At 35.4% G+C, this 16,126-nt stretch overlaps 1 protein-coding gene across 1 annotated transcript in view; it reads right to left on the minus strand.

Moving 5' to 3' along the window:
• The window catches only part of DOCK4 (dedicator of cytokinesis 4), a 231,448-nt gene that overhangs the window by 30,502 nt on the left and 184,820 nt on the right, over positions 1–16,126 (minus strand). Inside the window, exons 33-36 of the mRNA XM_063309433.1 lie at positions 9,815–9,910; positions 7,875–7,935; positions 4,477–4,570; positions 962–1,110 (exon numbers count right to left, since the gene is read on the minus strand). Coding sequence (XP_063165503.1) covers positions 962–1,110; positions 4,477–4,570; positions 7,875–7,935; positions 9,815–9,910 — 400 coding nt within the window. The remainder of the gene's footprint in view (positions 1–961; positions 1,111–4,476; positions 4,571–7,874; positions 7,936–9,814; positions 9,911–16,126) is intronic.

A 16,126-nucleotide genomic window follows, 5' to 3' on the forward strand; every position in this document is an offset into this window, starting at 1 on the left:
GTCATTGTGGCTTCTACCAGATGCCTATGCATGGAAGTGTATGTAAAGGCTGGTATTCATTGATCCAGATATTTGTGATAAAGTCTCTACTTCTCTACTTGTGTCTTGAAGGGGGACAGGGAGGGAGTGAGAGCAAAGTCAAAGATATATCACCACTTTCTTATTCTTCACACTGAAAGAGATAGACTAGGAAGTACAGTATCTGCATAAATTTTAATAAAACAAAATTAGATCCCAAGAAGAGGCTTTTAGACACAAAATGGGTAGGAATACCCACAGGGTTTTTCAAACAACAATCATACCATGAATTGCTTCTATAAGACTGTTTAGTTTTGGAAGTAATTTGTCAAGTGCCATGGGTTCTGTTCATCAGGAACAAAAAGCCCAAACCCCTCGTAGAGACAGTTGTGTGGCTCTTTCTATCCCAATTCAACAGAGTTTTAGCACACAGCAGAAATTAAACAGCCAATCAAAATATATTAAATACATAATCAAAACCTCATTCATATTTTATCATGACAATTGGAGTGCACAACCGTTTTAGCTAAGATAGTGAAATCTGAAATATAATCAGTTTTTATCAATGTAGACCCTGTCATTTTAAGCACATTATAGAATTTAAAAATATATCATACAGCTCATAAATCAACACAACAGGGCACAGTAGGTACAAAGGTTGGATAAAAGATGAACCCCTCTTGTTTTAGAAAGCATTATTGCAATTTCAATTATTTGAACCTATTTGAAAGATATTTATTAAACAAAATATGTGTGCTGGGTACAGGCTGAAATTCTCCATAGTCAGCTTCAGACTTTGTATGAGCATGTGCAATTTAATTTACATATCAAATATGCTGTATAAAGCAGCCCGAAAGAGTAGATGGCAAGCATTATTAATAATCAACTGTTTAAAAGAAGGAATAGCAGTAAAGGACAAAAAAATAGCAGCCCGAACTCTTACTTTTCCCCTGTCAAAATTCTGGATGATAGTGAGATGAAGACATTCTTTGCGCTGCCATTCGGTCTGCATTGGATAGCTCAGGAATTCCCGCAATGGTCTGTCTGACCATTCCAACAGTTCATCATATAGCAATAGGGTATAGGCAGCCTCTGTCATGATTTACAAATAAACATGAGACAAAGTTAGGGTATACCCAGTAACAGAGACGTATGTATTCTAGAAATAATTAATATGTCACTAATTAATTTGCTCCTTAGTGTTAAGGCCGCAACTGCATTCAGATGTCAGGATGAATTAATGGGAATGAGTCGAGCTTTGCCTATTCATGTTCCTCCTCCTTTCCCTCTTTCCTGCAGGAGACCAGATGCTTTTGCTTCTGATTTTATTTAACTGTAATTTAGTACTACATAGAAACACTATTATTAATCTTAACACGATTATAGAAGCAAAACAGTTTCAGACAAACTATAGTTAAGCTTAGCCATACTTTGCAGAGTTTTAATAATGCAACAAAAGTGGTCAATCGAAAGTAGATACAAACATTTCTGACCTACTACTCAAAAGGGATATCAGGGAGAGAGAAGAACATGCAAAATGCATATCAGGGAGAGAGAAGAACATGCAAAATGCAGATGGAGGCTAGACTCTTTTTTCTCACAATAAATTATTTTTTTCTGAGATAGTTGAATGCAACATTCATATTCACATATTTATTTGCAGTAAGGTTTCTTAAGAGAAACTCCATAGCCATCTTTTACACAGATTGACATACTCAGAATAATGTTAGAATAAAAAATAGGCTTTCCTTTTTTAAAATGTAAAATACAACATGGAACACACATACACACATAACACACATCCCTTGTATTTGGAAAAAGGGAGAAACTGCAATTACAATAAGATAACTGGTGGCTATATAAATCTGATTGCATCTCCCTAAAGTCAACAGAAGTCTAAAAGGAGTGAAAAAAATTAGACACCTCCCTTCCCAATTTCTTAAATTACTATCAACTATTATTCCGATTAAGTTCAAGTCTCAAAAGGGAGTCCATCAGCACATTCTAGGTCAAACGTATAAAACACCGGGACAGCTTAAATATGATTAATTTCAGTTCTATGCAAAGACCCTCCAATGACAGAGAAAATTCCCAAACAATGGAACTATCATTTGAAGCTATACCCACTGTCAGAAGTTTGAGGAAAGATTTGAAGTTGACATTAAAAGGCCCAAATCAGCTAAAGCATGGCAAAATCTACTAGTATTTAGGGATTTTAACCTTGCCACTTCTATTCATAAAAGATATCCAATAAGGCAAATACTTCACTTGTTCAAAGAGTTTACATTATGCTGGAGATACTTGGGTTTGGAGGTATTACAGTTGGTTTACAGAACAGTATTCTCAACTTCTAACAGGTTTGTAAGAATCTCATTCCTAATTATGTTTGATTATTTTTAACTGACTTTTTCTTTGAGACAAGAAAGATCTTCATCCTGAAATCTATCCTTTCAGAGAGAAAATATTTCCTCCCTTCTTTATATTTTGTTATTATTCTGAAAAGGACAAACTATGGTAGTCACAAATCATAGTTTGCTTTCAGTCCAGAATCTGAAACCGAACAATGGACAATTATTATCCTCACTGATTTTGTCCAATCTGCCTTGTCAAAATAAAATTTTCTTAGAAAATAAAAATGTTACATGAAACACAGAAGGACTTCTGTCTTCACCTTAATATGCTGATATACACATCTGGCATAAAACAGTTTTGTTGTCTAGAGTGGAGCTCAAAACGTATGCCCTCTACCCTATCGTAATGGTGCACAGCATCCACACCCAACCAAGTTATTTTGTCATCTGAAGATGGCGGACTGAACAGCTGTGCCTGTGCGACTTCACCGGGAGGCTGGGACATCACCATTTCCAAGCCGTGCTGCAGCCTTAAAAGGGACATTAAGTCCAGCCACCCCATTTCTAAAGCACCCAATTTATTTTTTTTAAGTATTTCCCTAAGAGAGGCTTTCTACATTAAGGAGAAACGATCTCTCTTGGTGCTCGACATTACTTTTGTGGCTAATTTTTTTTAAAATTCTTGTTAAGCTTTGGATTTTGCTTTCCATTTAATACTAAGGAGGGTTGAGAGTATATTATCATCTCCCTGTTATTATTTTTGTGCCAATTTTGAAGATTTTAGTATTTTCCTACACGCTGAATCTGCCATTCTAACTTTTACTTTCCTGCCGCTACTTTTTCTGGGGAATGGTCTGTTATCTTAACTCAGTTTGGAAATTTTCCATTACCTTTCACTTCTGCCAGCTAAGTATCTAGGGGGCACCATAACTTACTGCCTCAGACATAGAGGATCTTAACCAGGCTTTCTCTGACTTTCATTGAGATATTAAAGCAGTTATTAAGCAGATTTTTTCGATACCTGCCAAGTTATTATGCAAGACATTTAAAGCATTGTGGAAATATGGTCTAAAATGTGCCATCTGGTTGTGGATGTTGTGGATGAAACTGAAGAATCTAACAGGGATGGAAATGTTTCTTCTAAGAGTGAGACTGGGGCTTCTGTTGAAATGCTGGTTGAAATTGACAATACCAAATTGAAGAACTTAAATGGAGAAATTGAGCTGCAAGACATAAGTGAATTTGACTTTCTGATGGAATGTTATGGAAAAGAAGGGGTTATTATGTACAGTATGGGAGGTTTTTTGAAGAGAAGTCTGTGTTTGTGAGGGGAGCAGTAGGGCTGTTTGATTTCTTTAAGAAAATAGCTCTGTGTTTATTATGGGGATATGTAAATGTTTTGGTCTATTTTGAAGTGGGTTAAGGGACTAAAAATATTTATCTGGATGGTCTTTTGGCTTTGGATGATTTTACTTATCATTAATGATTGGGATTATGATTAAGTTTTTTTTAAAAAAAATCACGTTTCTTGCATTATTAATTATAATGGCAGCAAATTACATGCTTTTTTATTTTTGATCTTTATTATAGTAGACAGGATGTATAGAAGAGTAGTAGAAAGGAAATAATTAAGTAATTGTTATTTGATTAGGTGATTTATACTTTTTCTTTTCTTTTAATGTAAGGGGAGGGTGCAATGACATTTAGTAATTTTTATAATGTGCTAAGGGCTTGACTTGTAGAAATAATATGATTTTGGTTTAATATAGAGTAAGGGATTGAGTGTGGAAAATTGCTGAATATCCTTGGTGTTTAAAGTCAGAAGTCACTTCTTTTTGTAATCTATTTAAAAAAATTCTCTTGTGTTTTCACACTTTTTTAGTTCTTTTTTGGTAGTTTTTTTTCTTTTTCTGTATCTTTTATCTTTTTCTGAAATTTAATAAATTCTTTAAAAAAAAGAATAAAATGTCCTTCTCCCACTTCCTGACATTAATAATAGAATACTAAATTATCATCCCACTTTTCTAATAACAGAGATGATCTAGTTAATATACATTAAGAATATGTCCAAAAATAATTTTTCCAGATTATTTGAAGAAATATTTACCTGTAAAGTTTTGTGCTTTTAGGTGCAGATCATATAGTTTATGTATGTATCTAATATACATCTCTTCCTTGTTCAGCTCTGTTTTGTAAAAATTCTGGAACAGAAGCAAATTGTGAAATACCATTACAACAGATCATAAAACTATATTCTACGAACCACTCAAGTTGACTCTGGTGCTCTCTGTCTGAGGTGAAGATTTTGCCTTAAGTGGTGGAGCGGAAACCAGAAAAAGTGACTCTGTGGAATACTCTCTCAAATCTTAAGCAATTATTTTATTTTTAAAAAAATAAAAAGGAAAGGAGTATGTTGTATGGCTGACTATATGCACATAACATATTATACTCATAATGTGTATAGATGTTTTAAAAAATCAGAATTTTTATTTAAATCCTTGAATAATCATTGACCATAAATAAGCTACTTTCCTAAGCTCAGGCATTACATCATACTCCCACAAAATAGAGACACACTAGTGATATTATCAGGAGTGGAACTGTTCTTTGCTTGTTTTTCTTCCTTATTTTTCAGGATTTTTAAAGTGTAGAAATGGGAGCAGATTGGTCTAAGGAAGCAAAAAAAAAAAAAAAAGCCTCTCTCCCAAAATCATGCCACAAAAATTCAGGAGCAAAATGGTTATTTAAGCAAAGGGTCAAAGATAGACTGCCAGAGGCCTCCCGTTCCCATATCTACCTTTTAAAAAACAGAAACAATATTTTTGTTCCAAAAAATCTGCCATATGTGATATTCATGATTCATGCATGGGGCTGAATGCTTTGTCCAGCTTTGTGACTATTTTATTACAATACTGGACCAGAGCTAATGTTCAAGCTTTAGACATAGATGCTCTTGCACTAATCAACCTATATAGTTCTTTTTTTCTTGGAACTTATGTTGATTATTTATTCTGATAATGAAACATATGTTAAATGAGCGTGACATAAGAAAGCTCTATGTAAATGTATGCCTAACAAAAAAATGTTTGTGGAACTCAGAGATAGGTATACCTTGTGTGGTGATGATGGATCTATTCATATATGAATGAGACATCATAAAAAATATATATTTCTAAACAAACTGCTACTTACAACTAGCTCTATTACAAATAGCTATTTTAAATAATAATGTTATTTTTAGACATGAAAGTGTGCAAAAATTACATTTAAAAAAGTCTCTTGAAGCAAAACTTTGTCATTTTGAACTAAACTGCACAAAGAAGAAAATGCAGAAAATGATCATAAATGTTGGCCATAAGTTTTTAAATCAAATAGAATTGTGCGCTAAAATGCTATTTGCCCCTGTGATCATTCCAAAAACGTAACTCGGTCTTTCCCATCACTTCAACTTGTAGTATTTACAGAAAATCCACTTTCACTCAGGGTCCCTGTGAGCCACAAGCATCACTGCAACACATCAAAAATACTCTTGTTGACAGCTAGAAAAGACTACATTACGAAGTCTGAGTGAAATAGAGCTGTAGGAGTCAACTACTGCAAACTAAAATTAGCATTGTTACCTTTTAATTTCATGAACTGAAATACTGGAATTGTCTTCCAAGGGGAGAGGAAGGATTGTAAGTCATGCCTACGTTCATATACATCAGGAAAAGCTAATCAAAGATATCCGATATTGAAAGTAAAGTATTTACCAAATGCTAAGTCCATATTGAAAAGGGTAATGGAAGAAAAGAGCAGTTGGAGCCCATGCCTTAGATGAAGAAATGCCTGCAATTAAAATGTCACCAAGGCTTCAGACTTCTTACTCTGACAAGCTCTTGCTGTTAACAGCCTGTTTGGCTCTTCAAATAAATGGTACAATTTGGATGTTTCTAGTCCCTTCTTGCTTTTCTTTATGAAAAAGGCTTTTCCTTTCATATATCTAGATATTAGAATAAATACTTCGGAAACTGAGAGGGACCACCACAGATTAATGCAAATGATTCTGAAATAGCATTGTGGACTCTGAATCTGAAAACTCACATGGTTCACCACAGCATTTATGGGCCTCCAACGGACAAACATTTCTTAGCATTGAACAGGGACATTGGTAGAACAAAGTGCATTTTTATATGTTTTGATGACATTTGTCACATTATTAGAAACATCTTTCTCATATCTAGTCAAAAATAAGGATTTCAGTTGGGCTTATTCCATGTAAATGTGTATCATATTACACATTTATACATTTAAAAATATTTTTAGTTTCCATATGAATCTAAAGTTGGCAGATTTGACAAACAAAAAACCTAAATGCCATACACCCTGGCCCGATACCTTTCATTATGATACTAATATGATCATCAATAATTCCATTGAATAACTTGAAAACTATGATTCTCTCACCATTGTTATGTTTGGCAGGTTTACTAAATCATGATACTTTAACTACTTGAAGTGGATATTATTTATTCTTAGGATTGTTTTTGTGTATTTTTTTATTGTAGTAGACTATCCTGTGAACTTTTACATTTAGTGGCAGATGTACACAAAAAACAACAAAATGTTCATCCGGACCACAAACATTTCATCAAACATTATCAGCTTCAGCCACAGCAGTGACTTAAAAATAACCTATATGGAATTAAATACAGTACATTAATTAAATTAAATTAAATTAAATTAAATTAAATTAAATTAAATTAAATTAAATTAAATTACCTAACTAAATTGAACCTAGTAAGAAGAGTCTCTTATAAGAGTAGATAAAGTATAATTGATTTATTTAAGGGAGAGCATGATATAGCAGTGAGTACTAAAATAGGACTAGGATTGAAAGCCAGTTTGGTGTAGTGGTTAAGGCACCAGGCTAGAAACCAGGAGACCGTGAGTTCTAGTCCCGCCTTAGGCACAAAGCCAGCTGGGTGACCTTGGGCCAGTCACTTTTTCTCAGCCCTAGGAAGGAGGCAATGGCAAGCCACTTCTGAAAAATCTTGCCAAGAAAACTGCAGGCAGTCTCCGAGAATCAGACATGACTGAATGGATTAAAAAAAGAAAAGGACTAGGGTTGAATTGCAGAGAGCAGGTTTGGATTCCAGCAGGGCCATGAAGTTCTCTGAAACACTTTAGGCTGGCTACTAGAACCATCTCTGTTCTCTTTTCTGTCCTCTAGTAAAGTCTAATAGAAAGTAATAAGTTCTAATATATCCCTTTATTCCTGGATTTGCACTTTTTTTTCCCTGCATGCTTCCAAAGACATTGACTAGGTGACTATCAATATATGTTCAAATGTAACATGAATATTTTATACTTTTAAAATAGGCTTTGAATTCATTGGTGTACATCACTCATACAGTAGAATTTGCACTTCTAATCCCTCTGGAAAGTAAGCTATTTAAGAATATGCTTCTCAACTAAGCTTTGAGATTTTTAAAATGAAACAGCAAGAATCAAAGAGATACACACCAACAAGCTGACAGTACAGCCAATCTTTTTGCCATCCACTTCTCCCATTTTCATGCAGTCCCTGGGCATGGGGAAAACATTTGAATGAAATATTATACAGAAAAATTAATTATGCAGATCATATTAAATGATTCATCAAGATAATTTTTATTAAGAGATTCATATACACTACATATTCAAGAACATGTTCAGACTGTAAGATAGAATGCAAAATGAGTTTAAAAAATGAATTAAGTTAAAGTCAACTAAAGGAATATGTAGCTGCAATAATCAAGCATTCTTTCCTCATATATTCCAGCTTTCATTCTCTTCCTTTCCTCTGCTATTTTCTTGTGTCCATTTGTAGATTGTATGTCCCTCAAAGCAAAACCTTTAATCCTATTTTATATAAAGCAACATGTACAAGGAAAGTACTCATCATAATCTAAAATTAGAAAATTGTTTCCATTTGGCCACAAAGTAATTAACATATTAAAAAGACTTTAACATAATGACAATCAAATAATCTCACACTAAAATAATATTTTTAATGTCCTTGGTAAAAATTGCCTATACAAATTTCTCTCATCATAGATTTGGCCACTATATGACGATATAAACCAGGATTCAAATAACATTATATTAGGATTATGCATATTAACACTAATATTTCTTCATCAAAACATGTTCTACACAAAATACTGTTTTGGTAGTAGAGATGACTTTCAAAATGTGGTTGTGATATGTCAGAGAGGGCTACTGTTTACAAGAAGAAAATTGACTATTAAATCTGTCAGGCACTCCTAATTCCTTGGATGTGCTTCGAGCACATCTTTGGATATAGAATTTTAATAATTTAATTACGTTCTAAACATAAAATAGTACAGCAACTTTTAATTTTTATCTTATACAGATGCAGGGAAGGGGCTGGAACTCAGGTGATCAGAATCCTTTGCTATGCCCCAAAGTGAAAGCAGTCTTCCCCTACATGGTGTCCTTTATATAAGTGCTTCGATGGCCTGTCCAGCTAGTCCTTTTAGAAAGCATAGTCCAATGCAACTGGAGAGCATCAGACAGGTAGAGTCTAAGATGATTCACCCTCTGTTTATAGTTCTGTCAATTGTAGAACCTCATACAGAGAAAATGAAGACAACACTGAATGTTTTCTTTATGTGATAAAGGAACCATCTGATACTAAATTCATTCTTGACATAGTATAGCAAGCACTATCAGGGACGGACGGAAAACATTTTATCGTTTAAGGCAGAAAAGCAAGTATCACCTCATCCCAACTCCCTGCCAATTTCAAGTCCATGTGCACTGTACCCAATGCCAGTCAACTTATGTTGTCATCATGGGCAGAAAAGTGCATAGGCACACTTCCCCTCCTAACTTATTATTATCATAAAATATGATAATGATGAATTAAATTACGAATTTTCTGTCCTTTCATGACACTCCAAATCATGTAGTTGAGGTGTAGGTTTACTCCTAAAAGTAGGGCTAGCTTTGACTGAAATGCAACCAGATCTCATCTACAGAATTTACTATGAGAGTTCTGATTAGAACTGATTATATATTATGAAAAATTAAATTCCGTAAATCTTTTGTGACTATAGCACCTCAAAATTTGGGGGAAGGGAGGAACTTCCTGAACACAGAAAGATTGCATGTCATTCCGATTCTGCTAGAAGTCTTGTTTGTGACATGCAAGCTTTCAACAGATAAGGAGTCTATGGTGTGGGGAACTATTCAAACTTAAGTTCATCTTTTGCATCTTATATATAGGATGACCTATATGAATACATTTCATAATGTACAAAGAACTGGTGTTCATATCAGAATTCCTGACAACTTGATGACTGTTATGTGTGTGTTTATATTCTTTCCAAAATGATTCATTTCAGAAAAATGCAGACAACGTAACATTTTTTGCTGTAAAGCATGCACCCATTGCTCACCTGTAGTCCAGCAGCCTCTCCATAAGACGGGTTACAGTGGCAATTAATGAAACACCACTTTCTCTCCATGTTTCACGTTCAATTTTCTTCAGCAGGCTAGAAGGAATGAACCCAGGGCAAAATATCAGCATTTATTTTTACCAGTCTCCATAACAACCAGTTTATACTCAAAGGTACCTAAAAATGCCTTAGCAATATCTGTTCATTCTAATATCTGTTATTTTATACAAAGCACAATTGCAAATATTGTCTTACCTGGGATAAGGACCAAAAAGTGGAATTCTACTCCAGGAAGCATTGACAAGGCAAATTGATTTTTTAAGGTTAGCCAACTCCAAGTCAACATACACAGAAATAATATATATACATATGTGTGTGTCTATGTGTGCGTCTGCATGCAAGTGTGCATATACACACTCACACATACAGAGAGAGACACAAATACATATCTCTCTATCTCTCTATCTAGAAAGAGAAAGAGAGAGAGAGAGAGAGAGACAGAGAGAAAGAGAGATCACAGTCATTACACCAAAAGATCCAGGATTTTATTATATACCAATCTACTGTACTTCGTTAAACCTGCATTTTGACATCAAGAAAAAAAACCTGAAAATTTTGTTACCTAGAAGACAGCATTTCCCATCTCACTGCTCCTGTTCGATGAGATTTCAAGTCTTCTCAATGTAAGATTCCCCCCCCACAACACATACTTCAACCGACAGTAGTTCTGCACCCACACAATTTACTGCATTGTAACTGCCACAGGAAAAGCCTTTTCCTGGGATTTTTTAAAAATATACTTCCTTGGTGTTATTTATGCATATCAATTTCATTTATTTAACCATTAAATAATTGACAGGTTCTAGGTGTACATGTCATCCCAATTTCCCTAGTTTACTTTCCAGATCACAGAATAAATACAGAAGTCAGTAGAACCACAAGCAATAGACACACATTTATTCAATTTCCAAAATAAGATATCAGAATACCCTAACCCCTGAAAGTTCTTCCCCAGATCCATACGTATGCATGTCTAGCTGCTATACAGCACGAGAAATACATTCTGCATATGCCCTTTTCTTGATTACTGATTTCCCTATTACAAGGCAGAGCCCTGCATGTTTAAGTTACAGACAAAAAGTCTTTTTAGGCGTGAAACAGGGTCACTGGCTCAACCCAGCTACATTTTTTTAAGTTGCATGGAAAAGCTGTAAAATATTGTAGTAATAGGTATGTTTTGTACAAGAGAAATCCTAGTTTACTGGATCAAGGAGAAGGTCCACTGTCATGCTCATCTTAAGGTATACAGGTACACAAATGGACAAAGTATCCAACTTTCAGTCCAACTATTATATGGCTTATATTTATCCAGTAGGTCCCTTTCAAGGACTGATAATGGTAAAAGTAGGCAAAAATTCCAGACTCAAAGTTGCAGACCATAGTGAGAAGAAAAGGAAAATGACAAAGCATAGTTAGCAATGGATAAGCATCTAGAGCAAAGTAGCATGGCATGGAAAACTAACAGAAATAAAGTATTCTTTTTTTCAGGTCAAAATAGCAATAGATAACAGGAGGCATACAGAATCAGTAACATGTAAGTGCTACTCATACAAACATATGATTGCAAGTAGATGCATATGAAATTCACCAATGCATGAGAAGCCAGCTGTACATAACAATTACTATGTGTAACTTCCATCACTGTATGCTAGTACACTGTAGTTCTTTAGCATTGCGAAAACGGAATCCAGGAGGCAAGGGATGTATATGAGAAGCTTATCAAAGGTTAGTAATCACTTTGCACAAACTTTTCAAGTTACCAGATATCCAGAAGCTACTAAACAGCTTTCAGGTAATCCAAAGCGAACTTGGGTTTGTGTTGAACTGAAACGCCCTGCAATGTCAGCAACCAGCAGCCTAGTACAATTCTAATCTAATAATCACCAAAAGTCTGCTCCTGTGAATGCATTTCACAGTTATATACTAAATAAAGGAGTGAAAATATTTAGGCTCTGAGCAGTAGACTTACTGTTTCCCTTCCTGCAGCTAAACCAGTAGGTCTGTTTCCTGGAAGAGAGGAATTAAAGACTGCACAGTTGATTGAATTCCAGGATTTGTTTAAAGAATAAAGTAGGACTATTGGGAGTTGCTTCATATTTTATATCACAGATTATTTTCCAGGTCCCTATTTATTTGAGGCTTGAGCTATTGAGCAATTTTTCAGGCCAGTGAGCACATTCAGATATTGAGATGGTGCCATAGGTGCTCTCATGGGCTTGTTATGGAGCACAGCCAAACATGAAAGAAAGCTGTAAGTTTGTTCCCTTCCTTCAGACTATCCACCCCACCCTCTGGCCCCAATCCACTTTACCAGCCACAATTATCTTTTTCTCTTTTTGTTGGCAGTTTGGAACTGTAATTACCCATTATTTTTATTTTCTGAAAATGTCTGAGGTCATCCTAGATCTTACAGTTTGTCTTGCATTATGCTTGCTTTTCCTTAAAGATTATTTTTAAAAAAATTTCAGGGAAGGGAAAGCCAAGAGAGGTATCTATGAGAACACTATTGCTCACAGATACTATTTGTTTACACCTGGTCTAGTCTAAAATATTTGAAGGCCTATAGATTAGGAAACATCATGTAAATACAAATTTTGGGAATAAATCCCTAGCAATTTAGAATATGTTTCCCCCTCTAGACATTATAAAGTCTGCCTGGGGAACTTCAGAAAATACGTATGGTCCGTGAAACTTGGACATCAGGCACTACAGTTTTGTGGAAATGATCAGGAATTAGGAAACTGCCATAAAGAATTTCTCAGGTCTGAAGATTTCTCTACCACCAAATATTAAAAACTGTTCAAGGTGAGACAGCATCATGAAATAAGAGCTTATGTTATAAAGTTCCAAACCAGATACAAAATCAACTGATTTAATTATAGCCTTACATCAGGTGGAAGGAAGGAAGGAAGGAAGGAAGGAAGGAAGGAAGGAAGGAAGGAAGGCAGGCAGGAAGGAAGGAAGGAAGGCAGGCAGGCAGGCAGGCAGGCAGGCAGGCAGGCAGGCAGGCGGGGGGAGGCGGAGGGGGGGAGGAATTCTGTGTGTGTGTATACATGGTGGGTGAGTGAGCGAATTTTCAAGAATTCATTCAAAACCTTGGCATTCATCCACCAACCTTTTAAAGATAATGCTTAAAGCAAATATTCATAACTAAAGAGCTTCTCAAACACAAGCCTTAGCTTCCTCAGGCTATATCTAGACAGAATTCAGAGAATGGCATATTCCAGCTATGTTAACATTTTGCCATGCATATCACAAGGGAAAACCTCTATGGCATGTTTTATTATAATATGGCTTATTCTATAAACCTCTTCCTGAAGATCGTTTGCTTTCTAAATACCATCCCTGCCTTCAGCACTAATCCTCTGAGCACTCACTGAGCACACATATAGCGTATCATACAAAAAATTACAGTTTGAACAATTAGGTGTTGATTCTCATTTTGGTACAGAAACCAAAGGATGCTTGAGTGCATGAATTTTGATTTTTCTGCTTTTAAATACATATGCATAGTAAAAAGGATGAATATTTAATTTCTCTGTATTTTAACAAGAAAATTGATATCCACATGCTTCTTCACAACTTCAGGACTCATGTACTTTGAGTTCAGAAACTTGTATTTGAAGAATAAAGCTAAGCCCCCCCTTCTTGCTGAACTTGAATTATTATACGTATGTTCTTTATGTGGGCCATGGTAACTGCTCACATTCCTGGTTACCAAAAAAAAAAAAGGAAAAAAGGAAAATCAAACAAATGATTTTATATCGCTTTTTTTTAATGAGATATTGTACAGTTAATTTATGTACATCTGATTACATGGAGGGACTATCAAAACTGATTTTTTTTTTTTTTTTTTAAAAATGGACATTGAAATGTAAGAATTGCCTAACTGCACCTAGCCCTGTGATAGGCAGAAGGAAGATGGAGTTTTATTGGTATATCAATTGCTCTGACTAACTTGAATACTAAACTTTTAGTTTTAGTCTGGATATTCCATACTTAAGGGACGCGGTGGCGCTGCGGGTTAAACCGCTGAGCTGTCGATCGGAAGGTCGGCGGTTCGAAACCGCGCAGCAGGGTGAGCTCCCGTTGTTAATCCCAGCTCCTGCTCACCTAGCAGTTCGAAAACATGCAAATGTGAGTAGATCAATAGGTACCGCTTCGGCGGGAAGGTAACGGCGTTCCGAGTCGTCATGCTGGCCACATGACCCGGAAGTGTCTATGACAACGCCGGCTCCAAGGCTTAGAAACGGAGATGAGCACCGCCCCCTAGAGTCGGATTCGACTGGACTTTACGTCAAGGGAAACCTTTACCTTTACTATTCCATACTTGTATGAGTATCAGTTGTTAGACTTTCACAAAGACTTTGTGCAGCTCGGTTGTCTGGTTTCAGCATATTGGAAATAAATACTCTGATCTTACAGACTAATATAAGAAGTCCTTCAAGCGGGATGTTTTCCAGAAGAGCCATGCAAGTTGAAATGTTCCTAAATGTCTCCACATAGAACACTCTGAACATACTCAGAGCGACAGCTTATGCAGGAAACATTGCCTGGCCATGTTAATTCCAATGTCTCAGAAAGGCACTGAGAAACCTTTTATAGTTGGAAAAGGATGCTAACCAAAATGCTATCTTTTCAAATATAATAGGTGCCTCTTTCCCTCCTAGGGAACTTTCAATAAAAATATGTCAGTTATTGCATTGTACAATTGAATATCCAAATATTTATATAAAAACTTGTTATCTTAAATCTATGCTACAGCCACAGGAATGCAACATGGATAATATACTGGCTAATGTATTTTTATTAAAATTGTAAAACAATTCTACCTCTGTCTGCTTGTAAAGTTTCTGATGCTGCTTTTGGTCTTTTCTTCTTTAGGACCATGCCTCCCCCAAAGTGGCCGCTCTAATGTACTTAGAAGGACTAGAGTTTGGGGTTCAACTCTGGGATACTTGCTGAGGCCTTGTGTGAGCGTATCATTTTCTGAGCCTTCTCATGCTGCTGGTCAAACAGAGAAGGGCTTCCTCTGAACTACTCTCAGTGGAGGTCAACATTTCAAACCCCAATATATATTTAGCATTTTTATTTGGAAAATATTACTTATCAATCTCTGAATTTAGTACCAATTGAAGGACACATTTTTTGGTACTTCATCAGATGTATCTGGTGACTTTTCCAGCTCCCTAAATAAAACCTGCCAAATAACTGATAGCTGCAGTTTTATAAGATTGCAATGTAATTTAAGTACCATTAATCTCCAATCCTTTCTTTTTTAAGAACACCTATATTATAAGTTTCTGAAATCAACCGATAATTTTAATGTGCATGAACGACCTTAAACTGAATTGCTCTGAATTGCATGATTAAGAGATCTGGGCAAGTTCAACTAAAAATATAAAAAACGTTGACAATTATCTAGCATTTTATGAAACTATAATCTCAAAGCACAAAATTCCAGCATTACCTTAAATTACAACACAGTATTATAGCTGTTTGACTAAATAAATTCCAAATTGGTTGTTCATAAGGACAGTGAGATAGCAGGTTCCAATATTGTTCCAATAGAAGAGATTATCTGTGGGCTCAGGGAAGAACTGTGGAGTTCTTGGTGCTCTCTGAGCTTGATTCTTTGCTTGCAGGCATTTCATTATCCAGATAGGTAACATCATCAGTTTCATTACCCAACTAAGTAACATCATCACTCACATTGATGATGTTACCTAGTTGGGTAACGAAATGTCTGATGACAAGCAACCAAGCTCAGAGACCACCAAGAACTCTACACTATGTACGTGTTCCTTGTTTTTGTTTGATATGTACATCATATACACTCTAATAAACATGTTAAATTTGTTTTGCTTGCTGAGGCTTTTCAAGTGTTCCTGTAATTCTATTTGCTATCTATCTTAAAATTTTGAGAACATATTACTACATGTTTGCAAATATTACGGCTATGCTATCTGAGCTGTGAAAATCCAAGCAACTGCTACGTGACAGTGGTTGTGAGGATTACTGCAGCGCAGAGGTGGTAATACTAGCAAATATGATACCCTTTCAACTGACAAATTAAAATGATTTATTATTAATATATTTATTAATATTTCTGCAAATTCTACTCCTATTATTTTGAAAGATGAGTCCTGTTAGCTTAAACCATTTCAACAGAACGGATAAAAAACATGCCTAACTCCTTCATTGAAATCAATGTTGAATTTTTATCTCACTGTTTTAATTTATAGGCAGATT

The sequence above is a fragment of the Candoia aspera genome, chromosome 7, assembly GCF_035149785.1.
Source record: "Candoia aspera isolate rCanAsp1 chromosome 7, rCanAsp1.hap2, whole genome shotgun sequence".
NCBI lineage: Eukaryota > Metazoa > Chordata > Lepidosauria > Squamata > Boidae > Candoia > Candoia aspera.